This window comes from Tamandua tetradactyla, chromosome X, assembly GCF_023851605.1.
Source record: "Tamandua tetradactyla isolate mTamTet1 chromosome X, mTamTet1.pri, whole genome shotgun sequence".
Lineage (NCBI taxonomy): Eukaryota > Metazoa > Chordata > Mammalia > Pilosa > Myrmecophagidae > Tamandua > Tamandua tetradactyla.
In genome coordinates, this window is record NC_135353.1 from 172,450,910 (window position 1) to 172,472,778 (window position 21,869).

General features: G+C 44.4%; 1 protein-coding gene across 5 annotated transcripts in view; it reads left to right on the forward strand.

The window, feature by feature from the left end:
• Positions 1–21,046, forward strand: part of LOC143671391 (arylsulfatase D-like) — a 30,294-nt gene extending 9,248 nt beyond the window's left edge. For all 5 annotated transcript variants that reach the window (XM_077146527.1, XM_077146525.1, XM_077146528.1 and 2 more), the window contains 7 exons: positions 1,100–1,222; positions 3,753–4,176; positions 4,402–4,538; positions 5,926–6,060; positions 11,631–11,793; positions 13,612–13,733; positions 15,553–21,046. In XM_077146527.1, coding sequence (XP_077002642.1) covers positions 1,100–1,222; positions 3,753–4,176; positions 4,402–4,538; positions 5,926–6,060; positions 11,631–11,793; positions 13,612–13,733; positions 15,553–15,929 — 1,481 coding nt within the window. In that variant the 3' untranslated portion in view covers positions 15,930–21,046. The remainder of the gene's footprint in view (positions 1–1,099; positions 1,223–3,752; positions 4,177–4,401; positions 4,539–5,925; positions 6,061–11,630; positions 11,794–13,611; positions 13,734–15,552) is intronic.
• The last annotated feature ends 823 nt before the right edge of the window (positions 21,047–21,869 follow it).

Consider the following 21,869-nt stretch of genomic DNA (forward strand, 5'->3'; position numbering starts at 1 on the left):
GGGACTAGGGAAGTTGTTCCCCCAAAAGTAAGGTCTCTGTTGAGTCCTGGCAGACAGTAACTGGCAAGAGGGAAGAGATTCCACAGTTCAGTTTAGAGAGGATGGGGACAGTGGTGACAGATTGAATGATGAGACAGCAGTCATACTTGGCAGGACTTGTGTGTCAAGCTCAAGAGTTTAAACAGAGTTTATCCTGGAAGTTGTCACATTTTTTTGTTTGTTTTTCCACTTTTTTTTTTTTTTTACTTTTCATTGATGTTCCAAAGGAACTCATACCTTTAACAATTTTTCAAGGTTAAAATCATTCCAAATTGTATATATAATACCCAAACTGATACTCCCCCATTATTCACCTTTCCCCAAACCTGTTAAGTTTGTGTGTATTCTTCCAACTCCTTATTTTCTAAAGAAATATTTTAAATTTAATTTTTAAAGTATTTAAAACATACCAAAGAAAGCATGATATGTGGAAGTTTTAAAGCACTAAACCATTACTGACATTCTCCAAGAGCCCCTGGGAACTAAAGATCACCACTATTTGGAATTTTTAAATAATTTCCTTTATAGAAATGCTATATATACGTGTGTCCCTGAACCGTACACGATTGGTTTACCTTATTTTTGAAGTTTATCTCAATGGTACTAGGTGTATTCTTCCATAGCATGTATTTTTCATTTTGTATGCTATGGCTAAGCTGTGTTCATTTTGATCCGGGTGTCTATTATTCATTCCTTTTCATAGCTGTATAATATTCCATTCCCAAATCTGTGGGCATTTGGGTTGGAAGAGTAAGAAAACTCCAAGCACCCCGATTCCCTGTAGGGCAGAAGTTCTTGCCTCAGCACAAGTGCCACTGAAGAGGAATAATTCTTTGTCACCTTGGGTTTGTCCTGTGCATTGTTGGGTATTGAGTGGCATCCCTGGTCTCCACCATCTAGATTCCAGTAACACCTAGGAGGGACTTGCCCCAGAAGTGGCAACTCAACATTTCCCCAGATGTATAACCAGGGGGTGGTGGGGAGAGAACTGCAGCAGAATCACCCTCGGTTGAGCACCGCGGCAGAAAAGTGAATCATACTTCTCTGATGTGCTCCACAGGCATGGAAGCCAGCAACGGGTACCGGGCACTTCAGTGGAATGGAGGCTCGGGGGGACTCCCTCCCAACGAAACCACATTTGCAAGAATTCTTCAGCAACATGGCTACAGCACAGGCCTCATAGGTGAGGTGGCATGAGACACGTATTGTTTTTCCATGTTGGGGAGATCAGCGATCCATAAGAACCCACGTCTCTCCAAAGAAAAGGGAGTCACTGAGTTCTTCTCTAATCTCAAAGGTGGTGTCTGATTCTTGTTAGATGGTTTGCAATTTTGTAGCCTTTGTCAGAGAGTTGGGGGTTTTTTATTTAAAATCTTCGGAGGCTGACCTCTTTTGCCTTCCTTTGACATATCAATCTCCTCCTGCCCCAATTTAGCAGAAACTTCTTAGAGGTTATCTTTCAGTAAACTGTCACTCGCCATCCCCAAAACCACAGAACTAAAAGTCACTTCCTTCCTTTCTATTGCAGGCTCTGGGAGGCTCGGACACTCCCTCGTTATAAGGGAGGTGTGCTGGGGTTCTCCAGGACAACCTCAAGTTTGGTGATTCGCTAGGAGGACTCAGATGAGGACATAGCGTATGATTATCCTCACAGTTATGCTTTACTATAGCAAGAGGATACAAAGTATAACCAGCAAAGGAAAAAGGCACATAGGGCAAAGTCTCGGGAAGACCAGGCACATATTTCCAGAGGCTCCTCCCAGGGTGCACTGAATTCTCCCGGCAATAAGTTGTGGCAACATGTACGAAATGTTCTCCACCAGGGAAGCTCATGAGAGACTCACCATCCAGGGTTTTTGCTTGTGGGCTGTTCCTGTAGGAAGCCTCTGCCTAGCACCTACCAAAACTTAGGACTTGCAAAGGGGAAGCAGATATTCAGCATAAACCACATTATGTTCATAAACAGGCTAGGAGTCCTTCTTATCAGTCAGGGAACCTTCTGAAAGCCAAGTTCCCAGATGCCAGCCAAGACATCAGTCTGAGGCATGCCCTGTAAATGCTTTTCTGCACGCAGAGAAATGGATGCAGAGCTTGGCAACCACCTATTAAGCACCGGGTACATCACTTATTACCTCCTTCATTTCTCCCACAGCCTGTGAGTTTCAAAGTAGTATCCCCTTCTCCCACAGAAGTGGAGTGGCATCCCTGGCCTTCTCCCACTATATGCCAGTAGCACCTAGGAGGGATGTGCCCCAGGAGTGACAACCCAACATCTCGCCAGATGATGAGGTAGTCTACCCCAATCCCATAATTAGGAGAAGGCTGCCCCCATTTCTTGGCTGAGCTCTCCCAACCACAGGGCTTCTGCTCCAATCGGAAGGAACTCAGTACCCCCTCTTTTGCAGGCAAAAATTGCCTAAGGGTTTTAAGCATCAAATTCCTGGTATTTTAGAAATAGCAGTTAAATCCCAGCCTCAAGGGCTTTTCAAGGATGTCCTACAGGTGTGGACACTTATCTTTATTTGTCCGTCCCATCCTTTGAAGGCAAGTCTTCTTAGCCACCTGAACTCACTGGAAGGTTCCATTAACAACTCCCTGCAATAAATGTGCCTGACATCACAGAATTTCCCACATCTCCCCGTCGTTGAACAGAATTCTTTTTTAATTAGATAAATGGATTTATTCTTATGTTCACCAGGATTGAAGACCTATATATCGATTGCTTCCATGAATATACATTTTCTGTTGCACATGCTCAATCTTTTTTGCAGGAAGACTGTTCTTTGTTTCTGAAAGGTAGAAAGCCTGTGAGGTGGGAGATTCTCCTGCTTTTATTTTCTGCTCCACATCACTCACTGAATATTTTTCCTTAATTGTAAAATGGGGAAATTTGTGTTGGACAAGTTTCTTACAGGTTCCGAGACAGTTATTCAGTGATGAAGGAACAGGTGGGTTGGACCTGGCTTCCTGGGAAGTATAACTTCTCCATCTGGATATTAGGGCAAACGGTACATCAACATCTTTTCAATCTGGTTTCGTACCTGAACTCAAGCGGTAAAACAGAAAATAGACATAAGTCTATGCTGACAACTCAGCTTAGAGACATTCTACTAAGTTGGAGGCTTGGGATTATTGTATTCTGTCTATAAAAAATCCTTTTAATTGCTTTTTTTTTAATTGGATGCGCAGACACCAGAAATCAGAACTGGGTCTCCATCTTGGCAGGCAAGAACGCTGAGTCACCGTGGCCCACCCTTAATTGCTTTTTTAAAATCCTTAAGGGATTTTCAATTACTAATTAGAAGAAGTAGCCAGATACTGCCAATCTAATGATAGTAATGAAAATAATAATAGCATTCAGGAGCCCAAAACTCACCATCAAGATATTTCCTTTTAATTAAAAAAATATCAGTAAATGACATTATAATCACTTTAATAGCGGAATGATCTGATGTTACAAGCATGTAATACGAATGCTCCAGAAAATCTTAAGCCTTTAATTGCACGGTAATGATCATCATACGCTAGTTAGTATTTACAGCTTTAGTATATCCCTTTAATCGACAATATCCGATAAGTTCACTGCTTGTCTTGGCCCACATTTTTCTGTTTATAGAGCTCCCTTCTCATTGGAAGACCCACCTGAGACTGAGAAGGGGATAAGTGTTAGAGAATCGTAAATTTCTATTCAATGTTTTGTCTTTGATTCTTAGGAAAGTGGCACCAGGGGGTGAATTGCGAGTCCCGCAATGACCACTGCCACCACCCACTAAATCACGGATTTGACTATTTTTATGGCATGCCCTTCACTCTCGTCAATGACTGTCAGCCCAGCAAACCCCCAGAAGTGGATGCGGCTGTGAGAGCAAAGCTGCACCTCTACACCCAGGTGATGGCTTTGGGAATCCTCACCCTTGCAGCTAGCAAGATCTCTGGTTTGACCTCCGTTTCCTGGAAAGTGGTCCTGGGGGTCGCCAGCCTTGGGTTCCTGTTTTTCATCTCTTGGTATGCCAGCTTTGGGTTTGTGCGTCGCTGGAATTGCATCCTGATGAGAAACCATGAAATCACAGAACAGCCCATGGTTTTGGAAAGAACAGCACATCAGATGCGAAAGGAGGCAGTTTCCTATATTGAGAGGTAATAAAACTAGCACATTTGGAAAGGTTTCATTCTCAGAGCATCGAGTCTCTTGGTAGTTCATCAATCAGTCTTACTGAGAGTGGGTTTGAGGAATTCAACCTTTTCGTGGTCACTGTTTTCCAAAGTTGGTGTCTCCACTTGAAAGCAATGCAGCCTGTCAAGTAGCATCGAAATACATGCCATTGTACAGCATAAATTGTAAAGATGGATTTCTTCTTCCAGAAATAAGCACGGGCCATTTCTGCTCTTTGTTTCTTTGCTACATGTCCACATTCCACTTGTTACTACAAAAGACTTTCTTGGGAAAAGCAGCCATGGCTTGTATGGAGACAACGTGGAGGAAATGGACTGGCTCGTAGGTAAGTCAAAGGTATGGCCGAGTCTTACGCCCTCTTGGCTCCAGCCTTAAATGTATGGGGACAGTTGACAGATCCTTTTTGCCAAGAAGAAAAAGAGAAAAGACAAAGAAAAGGGGAAACTCTCCCAGAGCATTCATTTGCTCCTTCAGCATCTCACATTCCTTAGCCTAATTTGCACAGATCCATCCTGCTACAAAGACGATGATTTAAAGTCCTCATTATCAGGGTCAGAAAGTAAGATCAAGAGGTTATCTTCAAGGATCTGAAGCAAAACCCCTTTCCTACGATGACTTTGAGAAACCTGGAAAGAAACGATGAGGTCTAGATTCTTAAAAGAAAGTAGATACCCAAATCCTTGCGGTATTTGTATGTCAACTCATTAGACCAGTTATATGCCCCAAAGTAGCTGGATGGGTCAGGTTAAATATTTGCATTTTCAGAGCGACAGATGTCCCCGTTCTTTCTGTGGAGAAAGCAGCTATTTTGTTTGCAGGTGGTTCTCTGCCATAGGCATGTCTTTGGTGTTCATAACATAAAACCCACAGATGCTTAGGGACCTACATTTTTTCTATAGACAAGGACCCCTCTTCACTTTTTGTCACCACTTCCACCCCCCCACGCACACCTTCCTCAGTACACTTATTATTGATGTGCAGAGCACACAGATTGCCTGTGTTTAAAGCACAACATGTACAATATATCAGTTTTATGAGTTTTTCCTGTTTTCTGTATTTGTGGTATATATCTAAGCGTCTTTGGAGTGTAAGACAATGAAATACATCTTAACACTTTGTGATTGTGCTTATAAGGATGTAGTCCATTTTTTAAGACTTTCTCCAATGAGTGGCTTATCCAAAAAGGGAGATGTATGTTGCACCACCTGCAAGTTTGTCCTTGTTTTAGTTTGCTAAAAGCCAACCAAATGCAATATGCCAGACATAGGCTGGCTTTTACAATGGGGATGTATTAACGTATAAGCTTACAGTTCTGAGGCTGTGAAAATGTCCATATGAAGGCATCTACAGGAGATGCTTTCTCCCCAAAGACCAGCTGCTGGCAGTCCTCAAGGCACATGGCACATCTGCTCATCTCTCCCTTCTCTCCTGGGTTTCACTGCTGCCAGCTTCTGGCTTCAGGGGCTTCCTTTCTGTTTTCTGGGTGTGTCTCTTTCTCAGCTTCTCTGTCCATAGTCACCCTGTTTATGTGGGATTCCTTTAAAGATTTTGACCCCCCAAAGGAATGCCTCCACTGAAATAACCGAATCAAGAGGTCCCACCCACTGGAGGTCTACTTCCATGAGAATGGATTAGCTTGAAGAACATAATCTGAAGTCCATACTGCTTCAAACCATCACAGTCCTTACACTTCCCTTTTTTGTTTTGTGAAGGTGAAATTCTGAATGCCATTGAAGAAAACGGTCTGAAGAACACAACATTCACGTATTTTACCTCTGATCATGGAGGACATTTGGAGGTCAGAGATGAGCAAATCCAGCTGGGAGGATGGAATGGAATATATAAAGGTAAGACCAAAGGGCATTGGAGCTAAAGACAAATCCATGACCCCATTGATTGATTATCCCCTATGAAGCATCCAGAAGTGGAAAAGAGTTTGCTTATTCAAGGCAAATTTATTGGATGCCTCCTGTTTCAGTTTCCCAGGTTGATGTTTTAGTTTTCTAGGCATCGAAAGCAGATGCCATGAAATGGGTTGGCATGTAGCAATGGGAATGTATTCGCTTGCAGTTGTGTTAGAGCTGTGAAGCTGGGGAAACTGCCCAAAATGTCCAGAACAAAGTTATCCACTTGCAATAGACAAAGGAGGGATAGGCATAAGATAAACCTTTCCATCTCCATGGGGAAAAATTGGAAGGAAAACAGGGGTCACAGGTTCCCAACAACTCCAAAACCCTGCAGGGCATATTGCATTAGATTTCAAGGTCTCCCAGTTACCTATAGAACAAAGTCTTGACCTCGGGAATTGTTGGAGTGGCAGTCCCACCCTTTCCAAGGGCTCACACAGTGATCATGCTCTCCTCAAATATTGGGATCAACGCTCACCGTCTGAGAAAACTGGGTGGCAGCCAGGCTCTCTGCAAGGAGCTTAGTCTGCATACTTTTATATCTTAGTTTTCCAGGTCTGCTGTAACAAAAGGCCACAGACTGGGTATTGTAAACAATAGGAATTTGTTGTCCCACCGTTTAGGAGGAGAGAAGAACAAAAAGCAGCAGCTGGTCATGCTTTCTCTGAAATCTTTGGCATTATGATGGTGTCTTACTGTCAATGAGCTTCACTTGGTGTTCCTTTTGCCTCTTTCTCCTCCTGTATCTTCTTGGCTGATGGAGTCCAAATTTCCTGATTATAAGGATTTCCGTCATATTGGTTGAAGGCCCATTCTGACTCAATAGAATGCTGAGAGATCTTTGTTTGAGTTTCCCAGGCTGCTGAAAGCAGATACCACGTGGGTTGGCTTGAACACAGGGAATTTATTCACTTACCATTTTGAGGCCAAGAAGATGTCCAGATCAAGCATCATGAAGGTGATGCTTTCTTACCAGAGACTGGCTGTTGGTAATCCTTGGCTCCTCTCCACATTGTAAGGCATATGGCGGCACCTGCTGGTCTCTCCCTTCTCTTCCAGGTTTCATTCGTTTCAGCTTCTTGCTTTTGCAGCTTTCTCTTTCTTTGCATGAATTCATTCTGTTTATAAGGGACTTGAGGAAGAAGATTAAGACCCAGCCTAATTGGACAGGGTCACATACTAACGAGTAGCCTTGTCAAAAGGTCCTACTAAAAATGGGTTCACATGCCCAGGAATAGAATAGATTTAAGAACATGTTTTTCTAAGGTACACACAGCTCCAAATCACCACAGCCTACTCTAGTCCCTACAAGATGCCAAGAACAGATAGAGAAAAATACTCAGCCCATCCTTTAAGGCTTCATATTCCAGTGGGAGACAACAATTTGCAAATAAATAATTGAAATGAAATTTAAAATACATATCTTTCTTAACAGAAGAGATCTTAGAGTGAATGTAACACCAGCTCTATGTGACCCCTATATTCCAGTATACATCATTTTTAGGGTACAGTACCTTTATTTACATCAATATTTTTATAAGCCTGATATATGACTCTTTTACATCTTGGGAAGTTCCCATGAGTATATATGATTGCAGTGGGCAGAGCTCTAAAAATGCCTCCGCTGAGATGTTCTCCCTAATTTCTGGAACCTGTGAATATGATAAGATACCACTCCCATGTATTTCTGGTGTTGGAATTTAAGACAAGGGAATACCTAGGTGACCAGACCTCATCCTCTGAGCTCTTCTAAGCAGGGCATCTTCTCCAACTGAAGGCACAAGGGGAGGCCAGAGAGATTAAAAGCATGAGGCCTCATTGATGGTTTGGAGAAGGAAGGGGTTTGTGCCAGTTTGAATCTTGTGGATTCCAGAAAGGCCAAATTCTTTAATCCTCATTCAGTACTGCTAGGTGGGATCACTTTGATCGTTTCCATGAAGATGTGACCCACACAGTTGTGGGTGGTAACTTTTGACCAGGCGGTTTCCTTGGAGATGTGTCTTCACCCATTCAAGGTGGGATTGCTTACTGGAGCCCTTTAAGAGGGAACCATTTTTGAAAAAGCTTTAGTGCCAGCAGAGCCCCCACAGCTAGAGAGCTTTGGAGATGCAGAAGGGAAGTGTCCCCAGGGGGCTTCATGAAACAAGAAGCCTGGAGAGAAAGCTAGCAGATACCGCCATTGTGCCCTTCTAGCCAAGAGAGAAACCCCAAACTTCATCGACCTTCTTTAACCAACAGACCTTTCATTAGATTGGACATTTTCCTTTAATTCAGATATTTTCACAGCCTTAGAACTGTAAACTTGCAACTTAATAAATTCTCCTTTTTAAAAGCCATTCCATTTCTGATATATTGCATTACGGTAGCTTGCAAACTAGAACAGGGCGACTTGAGAAAAAACATGGGCAGCTTTGGGAGATTCTGCCCATCAGTTGAATGAGCTTGGATGTAGCTTCTCCTGCAGAGCCTTAGAGCCTTCAGATGAATGCCAAGGCTGCAGATATCTTTGCTTTCAGCCTTGCAAGACCCACAGCAGAGATTGAGTCATTCCAGGCTTCTGACCTACACATCTCTGAGATAATAAATAGGTACAGTTTCCAGCTGCCAAATTTGTCATAACTTGTTACATAGCAATAGGAAACAATGTAATAGTATTAACATTGTAACTCCAAGTAAGAAGCAGTGCAGGATTACGAATGCATCTTTCCCTGTATGCATTTTGGATAACATATCCACGGTCCATGGAAATTGTGGACACATTGTCTTATGCTTGCTAGTTATTTATGTTTCACCAAGAGCATCTGGCTCCCAGCCACTTGCAAAGTCCCAGATGGAGAGAGAGGGGTGGAGATCAGAATAGCAAAGAAAGCAGGCAGAGGTGAGAAAGCAGGAGAGGACGGAAGGGACTTCCCAAGCCCAATTCCCAGTCCATTGATACAAGGAAAAAGGAAGGAAGAAGATGATGTCAACCGTCCCTACATTAATATGTCAACTAAGTGGTGAATTACCAGTCTTTGTCCCTGATCCATCTCAACAAATAAAATAGGGGAACTGTCTGTACAACCTCAGGGGTCTGGGGGTCAGGTGATATTTGGAAAGAAAGAGAATCTCGTGTTAGGTCTTGACTAGGCAGAAAGTTTCATGAGCCTAGAGAGGGGGCTGTGGACTCTTAGGGAACTTTCAACAAAGCAATATTAGGTACAGAAATTTACGAGTGGGAGACAGCAGGGTGAGGACAGGGGGCTGCTAATTTTGGATGGCTCAGAACCAAGTCCAGTACTTCTACTGACCCAGAGAACTGTGAGCTCATAAAATGGTTATTTGAAGCTAGCTGGATTGCTAGCCACAATAGATGATTTTTATCCATGGAGATGTGACCATGATGTAGACATTATACTCCCATAATAGTTTCTAAAACTAAGCAATGGTTGAAATGTGTTCTCGTTAGTAATAGCTGCCACAATGCAGTTTACCAGAACTGGAAAAGCAATTTAAAGGGGAATTTTTGAAATTGCAAGTTTGTAGTTCTCGGGCCATGAAAATGTCAAAATGAAGGCAAAGGTATAATCCTGTCCAAATGAAGGCATCCAGGGAAAGATCCCTTGGTTCAAGAAGGCCGATGAGGTTCACGGTTTCTCTGTCAGCTGGAAAGCCACATGGCGAACACAGCGACATCTGCTAGCTTTCTCTCCACCGCTTTTCAGTGGCTTCCCCCGGGGCTCTGTCCAGTCTGTTGGCTCTGTCAGTTCAGCTGGCTCTAAAGCTTTGTCCAAAATGCTTCCCTCTTAAGGGGCTCCAGGAAGCAACCCCACCTTGGATGGGTGGAGACACATCTCCATGGAAACCACCTCCTCAAAAGTTACCACCCACAACTGGGTGGGTTGCATCTCCATGGAAACAATCAAAAAGCTCTCACCAAGCAATATTGAATGAGGATTCAATGACATGGCTTTCTGGGGTCCATAATTGCTTCAAACCAGCAAAACGCATAGTTTGTCATTTTAGAGTCTCCATTCTACTGTGGAATTATTCTCAAAGGACATTAAAATCAGTGTGCCATTTACATGAAAGGCAGGCTTTTTAGCTCAAAGAATAACATTTATACCTTTTTCCATAAGCTTTTGTGATCCATATTTCATTTGTTTCAATTGCATAGCTAGAACTTGCCTCAATCTTCATTGGAAATACAGGGTATTCCAGTCTGCCGGGTTTCATTTTCCATGTGTGAATGATTTGCACATGTTCTAATTTGCTGCTGCGAGAAAGTAAGATAACCAGAATCAGAATGGCTTCTAAAAGGCGGAATTGAATGAGTTGCTAGTTTACAGTTCTAAGACTGAGAAAATGCCCCAATTAAAGCAAGTCTATAGAAATGTCCAATCTAAGGCATCCAGGGAAAGATACCTTGGTTCAAGAAGGCCGATGAGGTTCACTGTTTCTCTCTCAAATGAGAAGGCACATGGCGAACACAGGACTTCTTTCTCAGTTGGAGGGACACATGGTGAACACAGCATCATCTGCTAGCTTTCTCTCCTGGCTTCCAGTTTCGTGAAGCTCCCCAGGAGGCATTTTCCTTCTTCATCTCCAAAGGTCACTGGCTTGTGGGCTCTGTTTCATGGTGCTGCAGCATTCTCTGCACTCTCCAAATCTCCTATTCTCCAAAATGTTTCCTCGTTTATAGCACTCCAATAAACAAATCAAAACCCACCCAAATGGGTGGAGACATGTCATCACCTAATCCAGCTTAACAACCACTCTTGACTAAATCACATCATCCAGGGAGATGGTCTGGTTACAGTTTCAAACATACAGTATTGAATAGGGATTATTCTACCTTTATGAAGTGGGATTTTGATTAAAACATGGATTTTCTAGGGGTCATACTTCCTTTCAAACCAGGACTGCACAGTTCTAAATGGGGTATGTGTATGTGTGTGCATTGCAGTTACCCAATGCTGCATAACAAATCACCCCAACGCTTCGTAACTTAATATCTGAAAACAACAATTCGTATTTTACTTATCAGTCAGCCATCTGGGCACTTCTTGGTGGAGACAGTTCATCTCGGCTTTGCTCACTGTCAGTTGAGGCAGCTTGAAAACTAGGGACTGGAATGACCCAAAGACTCACTCGTCCATGCCCCTGAGGTTGAAGTTGATGTTGCCTGGCAAGACTCCTGTAGCTGGGAAAACCCACACACAGCCCTTCTTTGCATTTGGGGCTTCCTTATGTGGCCTCCGCTTCCTCAGAAAGCCATGTCTGCTGTACGTCTTACCTCGGAATCCATGTACCCTGTTGGTAGACGCAGCTACAAATTCCTACTGGACTTCAGTGGCAGGGAAACGGACTCCACTGTGACAGAGCTCGGAAAATATTGCTGTGGCCCCTTTTGGAAGACACAACCTACCACGGGCACATAGGTACACACCTGCAGTTTACAAACCTAGGTACGCAGCTATATATATCAATTTCAATTTCCTGGTGAATCCTAACATGCCATTTTCTTATAGGAGGCAAAGGCATGGGAGGCTGGGAAGGTGGAATCCGCGTCCCGGGGATATTCCGGTGGCCTGGGGAGCTGCCGGCCGGCCGAGTGATTGACGAGCCCACGAGCCTGATGGACATCTACCCCACTGTGGTCCAGCTGGGAGGTGGCCAGCTGCCCCAGGACAGGTACATGTGTGATAAGTTGGCCACCTGCCCCCAGTTCCTGAGCACTGCCCTTTCATTCTTTCACACTTCCAGGAAAAAAGGAAGACAGCATGAGAGCATTTGTAAAATGCTTACTTCTTCAAATATAAGGGACAGCCTCCTTTAGTATCATCATAGCCGTACAATAGAAGATTAAAGAAAATGAGATATTTGGTCAAACTTATTTCACATCATTGGAGAAAGTGTTACATCTCAGCTTAACAAAGGAATATAAATTAATTAGAGTGTGATATGTTGTAAAACATCTTCCAATTTCCTAAAATAGAAGCCTCCTGGTATGCCCATGAGGCTCTGAAAATAGGATTTTACGATGATTTATCACCTCAGGATAAGGTGCTAATACTTTAAGAGAAGATAATAGAAGTTAGCTTTCTGTTACCAGTTTGGTTTTATTCCACTTAAAGTAACAGATAATATGATGTCTGCTGTTTCTTTTCCCTGCCATTCTGTAAAAGCATTTCCCTTAATGAGGATACAATTTGAAAGAAATAAAAAGAGACTAAAAGCGACTACATTCTACATTAAATTCAGATTAAGGATTGTTAGGAATTATGAGCCACTTACAAGAACGGGTCAGTTTCGGTTTGCTAAAGTTGCCAGAATGCAATGTACCCCCATGTGTTGGCTTTAACAAAGGGGATTTTTATCAGGTTACAAATCTACAGTTCTGAGGCCATGAAGATGTCCAAATTAAAGCATCAACAAGAGGATATCTTCACTCAAGAAAGGCCAATCGTATCCAGGATTCCTCTGTCACAGGGGAAGGCGTGTGACGACGTCTGCTGTCCTTCTCTCCTGGACTCTGATTTCTAACTCCTCTCTCAACTTCCGTTGTCTCCCGGAGCATTTCCTTCTGCATCTCCAAACATCTTGCTTTCATCTCTCCACCTTCTGTGTTGGCTCACAGCTTTCTCTCTATTTTCTACCTTTTATTCTCTTCACAGAGGAGTCCGGTAAAAATTAAGATCCACCTTGAATTGGGTGGGTCACATTTCCATGGAAACAATTTAATCAGAAGGTGCCACCCACAATTGGATGGGTCACATCTCCATGGAAACAACCTAATCAAGAGATCCCACCCAGGCTGTGTGATTGTGAAATCCTTGCGTCTGATGCTCCTTATATCCAGGGTATAGACAGAGTGAAAAAATATGGATAGAAAATTTTAAAAAATTAAGTGGGGGGGCAAAGGGTAAAATAAATTGGGTAGATCAAATACTAGTGGTCAGTGAGAGGGAGGGGAAAGGGGCATGGTATGCATGAATTTTTTTCTTCTTTGTTTTTATTTCCTTTCTGGAGCAATGCAAATGTTTGAAAAAAAGCATCATGCTGATGAATACACAACTAGGTAATGATATTGTTTTTACACCATGATTTTACACCATGAATAGAATGTATGCATGGGAAGATTTCTCACTGAAAATATTTAAAAAAGAAAAAGAGGTCCCAAGTAGCAAGAGGTCTGCCCCCACACGATTGGACTAAAAGGACATGACTTTTCTGGGGTATGAATCAGCTTCAAACCAGCACCTGGCATCTGGGTTTCCCGCGTCACAGGCTTTTCTCGCTCAGTCCTTTGCACGTGACGTGGCATGTCTTCAGATCTGCCATGATTGACAGCCTCACAGCACCCACCCTATGAGGGGTGCATGCCATCAGCTAGATTTTAGGGGCATTTTCTGTCCCAACCGTTCCCTCATGACCCTCGGGATTTTACTCTGAGTCCTGCCACGCCCACGACAGGGAGACCCTGACCTTGCTCCTCTCTTTCCAAGCCAGGGTGATTGATGGACGCAGCCTGGTATCCTTGTTGCAAGGAGCGGCGGGGCATTCAGCTCACGAGTTCCTGTTCCATTACTGCGGGAGCTCCCTGCACGCGGCGAGGTGGCATCAGAAAGACAGTAAGTAACTGTCCACCTCTCTCCATGCCCAGTTGTAGCACACCCCTTCCTCATGCAGCCAGACCCATTCCGATGTTTCAAAGGGGAGGTTGCCCGGTGCTTGGCATGTGTGTTTTGGCTTGCAAATGCTGATGAAATGCACTGTGCCAGAAAGGGGCTGGAGTTTGCAACAGGGATTTATTGGCTTTGAAATGAGAATTCTAAGGCATTGAGTGAGAATGTCCAACTCAAGGCATCGACAGGATGATGCCTGGGCTCTGAAGACAGCTGCACGCACCCAGGGCTCCCCTGTTACACAGGACGGTACATGGACCTTTGTTTCCAGGTTTCATTTCTTTCAGCTTCTGACTTCCCTGGCTTTGTCTCTCAGCTTCTGTGCATGTGTCCTTGTTTCTCAGCTTCTCGGGGCTTTCTCGTGAGCTTCTCTCAATTTCATCTCTTCGCTTCTGCGTGTGTTTTGTTCTCTTTCATAAGACACCAGTAAGCGGATTAAGACACCCCTTGATTAACCAGGTCACATCTCAACAGAATCCATCTAATCGTCATGCAAAATGGGTGCCGGGGGTCCCAAACAGTCCCCCAAACTTGCAGACCCTACTTCATTAGCATTCCAGGTCTGAAAGTCATCCTTCCATTGAAAAATGTTCTTCCTTTGGGGTTTGAAAGCTCGGCAGCCCCACGCTTTCCAAAAACTTACTCAAAGACCCTGTTGTCTGCTAACCGTAGGGAGAGGGCTCCAAAATCTCCAAACTGCCATAACGTGGGTAGGCTGTCTCAGTTTGCTGAGGCTCCTGTGACAAAGAGCTTACAACATGGCCAGCTTGGACAATGGGGATTTGTCGGGTTGTGGATTTAGAGGCCGGAGATGCTGCATGTATGAGCATGGCTGGTCTTGAGCATTCCAATATCCTCCGTCCATCCTTCAGCTCACTCTCTCGCTCCCTCCTGCCCCTTCTCCTTGTGTTGACCCCTCTGCTTTGCCATCACTTCTGGCTTCTACCGTCTCCTGGCTTCAGACAGCATCTGAATTTCCTCTGCCTTCTTACACCTCTAGTCCTGTGATTTAAGCCACACCTTGATTCAATTTGGCATGCCTAAGCAGAATCTTTGAATCCGATTCAGGAAAGCATCCACACCGTGGCACACCACGGCAACTTCCATTTGAATTCCATAAATACTATATTTATTTCCATTTACACAAGTCTTCCATACACTTGTGGACAGTGACCCCAGTCTGCGGGAGGTTAAACTCACCATTTTAGATACACGATTCCCTAAGGACAGATGCTGAGCTCACTCTTTCCTCCATTGGCCGAGAACACTTGTTCCTGCCACTTTGTAAAGCTGTTCACATCAGCAGGAAAATTCCAGGTGTGCTTTAATGTGATTGGGGAAATATTTGATAACTGGCAGCATGGTCATCCCTGCATTTTAAAAGCGGGAGTGGGCCTCATTGTATATCCATCATGTCCTTGTCATTTCAAAGTCGGGGCAAACTGAGAACCACTCCCTGCCCAGGATGCTTAAAAATTAGGGAGAAAAGAACGAACCAAAATATCTGGGATCCTAATTCTTGCCCACGTTGAACAGTTTGGGGTGAGCTCTTTCTCCTCTCTTTGTCTCTAGCACAGCATATGGGAATCGGTGTAACACTTGCACATTGATTTGATACAATTGAAATCTTCATCGCACCAGCAAACTTGTATCCTCTTTTCTCTTTTCACATAACATTTCCCGTTGAGGATGATTCTATAGTAAGGAAACCTGAGTCCATTAAGTGCATTTCTGCAGCTCTGAATACCTTCTCATTTCCATCCAGGTGGAAGGCTCTGGAAGGTCCATTACACGACCCCACAGTTCCATCCAAAAGGAGCCGGAGCCTGCTACGGCCGAGGGGTCTGCCCCTGCTCTGGAGAAGGCGTGACCCACCACAGCCCACCCTTGCTCTTTGACCTCTCCAGGGACCCCTCTGAGGCGCAGCCCCTGTCTCCCGACTCTGAGCCCCTCTACCATGCTGTCATAGCAAGGGTGGACAAAGCTGTGCTGGATCACCGGAAAACACTGCAGCCGGTTCCCCCACAATTCTCGCTCGCCAACATCCTCTGGAAGCCGTGGTTGCAGCCCTGCTGTGGGACCTTCCCGTTCTGCTCCTGCGACAGGGATGGAGACAGCAGCCCCCAGACACCAGGTCCTTGACAGAGGACCTGAGAGGAAACACCTAGAGTGAGATAAACTACACTCAATCCCGCACAGCTCATGGTGCTGTAGTTGTGATTTCACCAACCGCCAAGATTTTCGGTAACCCCCAAATCTGTTACTTGTGGTGCTTTCTAGGTTAATCTGAGACATACCCAGAGCAGTGGAGAATTGGAGTTGCAGGAGGCACATGTTCCCAGCTGAGTTGAGACACGAGGCCGCCATGCCGTCTCGTTCCAGCTCCCAGGCTGTGAGCAAGAGTCCTTTTCACGGGCTGGTTAGTGTCAGAGTTTCAGGATTCGATGCTGGAGTGCTGTCCAGTGTTCCTAAGAGGAAGAGGCTGTGATGTGACTTTGGGGGAAGATACATGGGTTAGATGAGCTTCATTCAGGTGCAAGTTACACTGCTGCAGTTTCCCCATCTGTGAAGTAAGAGGGTTGCAGGGAATAATCAGGAATGCACCCTTCTCTTCCAAAGCTCAAGGGTTTATCATGGTGGCAATTATGGATTTATTTTAGTCCTTTCACCAATCCACCTTAAAGTATACTTGGAATTTAATTGTTTATGTGAACAGCCCTACAAAGTGAGAGGCAAAAGTGCCATCTCAGGTAACAGAGGAACTAGAGAACTCAGTCTTGGCTCTTGGGGAACTGTCAACGTAAAATGGTCCGTTTATTTCCCATGCATTAGGGCAGCTGTCCATGTGTCCTAACTGTATTGGTTAGAAATTGCTGCTGATGGCAAGTGCCTTATAGAAGAGAGTATGTATACTTCTCACTTGTAATGCAAAGGGTCCAGGGAGAAATAGCCTAAAGCTGGCAGGCTCTTTCCAATTCTCGGCTCCACTGTCCTGGTGATAGTTTGCCTCGTGTTCTCAAAATGGCTTCTGCGGCTCCAGGCAGCACAGAGACATTCCAGGCAACGGGAAGGAGCAACAACAAAAGGGCATTCCTTCCCTGTGAATCAGTCCCTATGAAGGTATTTACCTGGAAACCCATATAGAAAGAACGATGGCTTTTGATGCATCATTTTATCACCAGCTTGCATGGCTTATTTCACTCTGCTTTGAAATGTGCCACAGAAGAGCCAATGAGTGGGCTAATTGATGAAAGTTCAGCATTCCTCAGGCAAAGGGGCCAAAGCTCTGTGCATCCCCTGGGAGGATCAGACCTAAAGAGGAGGAGAGTACAGCTTGCATTCATTGACCAAGCACTTTCTCTAAATAAAGTATGGCTTGCCTCATTCTCCCAACCACCCACTATGGTTTTCCCCATTCCTGCAGGAAAGTACACAGATGTAAGCTAAGTTAGTGGGGTGGACGGCCCAGCTGGGGCTTTAACCTGCCTGACCCCCAATCCAATGATTTCTGGAATCTTGTTGGGTTTCTCCTCTGTCTACCAAGCCCCTATCTTCCGCCCCTGTGATTGTAAAAACCTTCACTCCAACCCATTTTTATCCAGGTTTTTGACATTGGAATCTTAAGATCAGTAAAGACAGCCCCTAATGTTTATTAATGAAGGGGCTTGGGTCACCCCAAGTCCAAAGTTATCTTGATGACCAAAACTGGATCTGCCTGACATGCACAGTAGCTTAGACTTTAACCTACAAATCGCCTAGACCTCATTATAATACTGAAAATCACGCCATCCTCATATTACGGCCGCCATTTTCTTACATACATTCTCTACACATGGAATCCATCCATGCATGTTCAATAATTAGCTACCTCTCATCACATCAGCTGGAGCCGCTGTCTCCTTATCCTAAACCCTGCCCATCTTTTAATTCTATAAAACTACGAGAATGACTGTCATTGGGGAGCCAGATTTTGGGCCGACAGGTTGTCCAATCTCCTCCTACATGCCTAGCAATAAGCTCTTTCTCTGCAACCCTGATGACTCAGGAACTGGTCGTTTGAACATAACGGGCAAAAGAACCCACCACTTTTGTCCACTGACAGCAAGAACCAGGCCCACCTACAACTTTTAAAACTTCAGAAAACAGAGAGGAGGTGGCAGGGGCTGGCGGCAGGGGTGGCGTCTTGGAGAACAGCTGTAGCTGTCCTCCCTCAAGCCCACCCACCCATCTCCCAAAGGGGCCTCTGGGGGCTGAACAAATCCCAACCAAGGGGTTGCAGAGTCTACAGCTCAGCTTCCTTGGGCGAGGGGGTGGTGGAGGGGAAATAGGTAGAGGTGGGTTGAGCAGGAGCTGGAGGGACACACAGAGAAAACTCAGCTCAACCTGGACACCACAAAATGGAAGAATCCGTGGGAGTGCGTGTGGTGGCAGCGGTTGGGGTAGGAGCTGAGGAACTTGACTCAGACTGTGTTGGGCAGACATAGCCAACAGACCCTTGCCTGGAATTGTACAAACAGTGAGAATCTAGGAATTTTCTGATGTTCAGTAGAAACTGCTGAGAATCTTGTTTCCTTGAAGCTGCATTACAAGCAGGGCTCAAGGACATAAACTCAGTTCTTTACGACTGGCAAAGAGGCTCTGAATGTGCATGAAGTTCTTAATCAATAGCTGAATTCAATGTCAAGGAATTTAAATCAGCATAAACCTGGGAGACCACCTACTGGCAGTTAATGCAACCAAAGCAATGACCTGTGCTGACTGGTGTGATTGTCTTTCTGTGGTGGTCAATGTAATCAACTTATTGATCTGAGCTGGTTGGTGTGATTGATTTATCACACTGCCAGTTAATGTAATTGACTTACTGATCTGTGCTGATTGGTGTGATTGATCAGACTGTGTCTGTTAGTGTAATCAACTTATAGACTTGTGCTGGTTGATGTCATTGATTGATCAAACTGTACCGGTTAATGGAATCGACTTATTGACTTGTGCTGGTTGCTGTGATTGATTTATCAAACTGTACTGGTTAATGAAATTGACTTATTGACCTGTGCTGGTTGGTATCATTGATTTATCAAACTGTGCCATTCATGCAATTGAGTTATTGATCTGTGTTGCTTAATGTAATTAACGTCTTGATCTGTGCTACTTGATGTAATGATTTAATTATATCATAAACACAGTTATGGGCTAGTTAATGTAGGTAACTCACTGATCTGCGCTGGTTAATGTAAATAACTTATTGATCTGTGCCAGTGGATGTAATTAACTAACTGATCTGTGTGAGTTGATATAATTAACTTCCTGAAGTGTACTAGTTAATGTAATTAATATTCTGCTCTGGACTAGTTAATGAGATTAACTCTCAGCTAGTTAGTGTGATAGACTTTCCGATCTGTGCTAGTTAATGTAATTAATTTTTACTCGGGGCTAGTTCATGTGATTAACCAGCCCCACTCCGTAGGAGCCCATCTGTATCCCAGGGACAATTTCACAGATTGGTCTCCCACCAGTACACTTACTAGCTAAGAACTGAGCGGCATTACTGACTAACATCCGGCCCATTTCCCACTGATCACTTTATTTGTTTGCACTTATTCTCCCATCCCCAACCTTTGTTCTCCCTGTCACCCCCTTTTTTGTTAAGCCGCTGGCCAACCACTGCTCCTGGAACTCAACAGCCCAACGTCTCACCTTTTTGGAAAACCTAAATCAAGACCAAAAGCTCAGGTGCTTGGAGGTGGGTGCAGATGAGAGAAGGAGGCTGGATGCAAGTTGATCAAAGACCCCCGTGTCGTGTTGGACATTAGACCATGTTGGGGGACGGTGGAGATGCCAGTGCATGCTGGAGGGGGCAGCCACGAGCCAGCTTCTGTGGCAGCTGCTGCCTCTGTGCTTGTGTCCCCTTCCACTGAATTCCATGGCCCAATGTGAGTCCTAGGCCTGCCAGGTTCGAGGGGAGGGAAGAACCCCTACCCCTTGGCACATCCATTCTGTGGCCCCTCCCCAACAAGTCTAACTGTGACTTTAATTTCGCGCTTACCGGAAGCAGACACTGACCATCAGTGCCATCCGGTATCCACTCTTGAGCCCCTTCTGATTGTGTATTTTATTAGACACCCTGTGACACATGGAAGAGAAGGAAAAGGCAGCGCTTGCTCTTAATTCGATGCTGGTTTTGATTCCTACAGGGAATAACTAGAGATTACTATGGCATAACACAGTTACAGGCCACATTATCTGAAATCCAGAGTTCAGAGGACGCCGAAGCCAGCAGCAGGGGGACAAATCCAGAGGGCTCCATGGTGGAGGCGGGTGTGAATGCAGACTCGAGAGCATGGAAGGGAGAAGAATCCAGATGGTCTCCATCTGTGTTATTCTGAAAGCTGCCAGAGTGCTATATATCAGCTGAGACAGCATTTATAAAGGGGAATTTAATAACTTCCAGGGTTACAGTTCTGAACCTATCAAAATGTCCAAAATAAGGCATCCAGGGAAAGATGCGTTAACTCAAGGAAGGCCGACGGATCAGGAACCGTTCTGTCAGCTGGGCAGTCCCGTGGCTGGCATCTGCTGGTCTCTTGCTCCAGGGCTCCATTGCTTTCAGCCTCTGTTCCTGTGGGTTCCTCACTTTGCTTCTCCAGGGCTAGCTTTCATCTCTTGGCTTCCCTTGGCTCCCTCTAGGTTCTGGCTTGTTTGACATCTCATGGTGATGATGTCTTCTGGGCTCCAAGCATCTCCAAATATCCGTGTCTCTGTTCTCCAAGTGTCAACATCTGTGTCAGTTCTGCTCTGAAGTTTCTGTCAACTCTGAGGCTTCTGTGATTTCTGAGGTTTCTCCAAAATGCTTCCTCTTTTAAAGGATTCCAGTAAACTCATCAAGACCCACCTGGAATGGGTGGGGTCACATCACCCTCTTATCAAAGGTTAATATCCACGATTGGGTAGGTCCCCTGTCCGTGGAGATAATCTAATCAAAGGCTTCCAAACTACATCATTAACTCAGGATTGATAGAAATGGTTGCCTCCATAAGAATGAAATCTGAATTACAACATGGCTTTTCTAGGGTGCATAAAAATACTTTCAAACCAGCATACCCTCCCAGTACAAAGGACAGGATGAATGCGTAGGAAAAGATGACATCTCAGGGAATTCCCCAAAGCATGTGTGGTTATACATGGACGTACGTCCCAGACTTCCCTGATGATAATTAGCCTTACTGGTCTCTCACATGTGTGGCAAAAAAAAAAAGGAAAAACAGGATGATGCAAACTAAATTGAAGAGAAGGCGCTGATTCAGCTGCAAGAGAAGAAAGCAATGGGGTGTCTACAGAAGATATTAATGAGTGTCAACTCCCTGGAGAATGCACCTGATGCAGCCCTCCCTTTCTGAGCATCCTCAGGACAGACGCTTTCTCCATACTTCTGCCATGTCTGGATGGAGGAAGCACTTTCAGATAAAGAAACAGCAGGGAGACAGTCTAGACTTAAAAATCAATCCCATAGACGATAGACGACAAAGTTGAGATGGTATCATCTAGGAATGCCTAGAGTGTGTAATAATAGTGACGAAATGTACAAATTTTAAAAATGTTTTTGCATGAGGAAGAACAAAGGAATGTCATTACTGCAGGGTGCTGAAAATAGATGGTAATTAATATTTTAAAATGTCAACTTATGTGTGAGACTAAAGCAAAAAATGTTTATTTGGTACAAAATTTATATTTTGACTAGTGCATTTTCTAATATAACTTATGTTGATAGTTTGATTGAACACCATAAGTACTTGGAATCTTGGGTAGGACATGAGATTTTGTGGGTTTGTCCAGAGTGATGCCCCAATGAATCCCAGAGTGATCTGATCAGTGAGTGGAAAAGTATTTGCAAAGCCCCCTTTGGGGAATAGTGAGAAGAGGGAGAAATTCAACTTCCCCAAGTTGAATTCTTGGTATTCTCACAAGCAGTGTGGACAACCAAAGCTATAGGCTGAGTCCCCAGTCTTGGGTTTGTTCATATGAAACTTAACCCCACAAAAGATAGATCAAGTCTACTTGAAATTAGGCCCAAGAGTCACCCCCAAG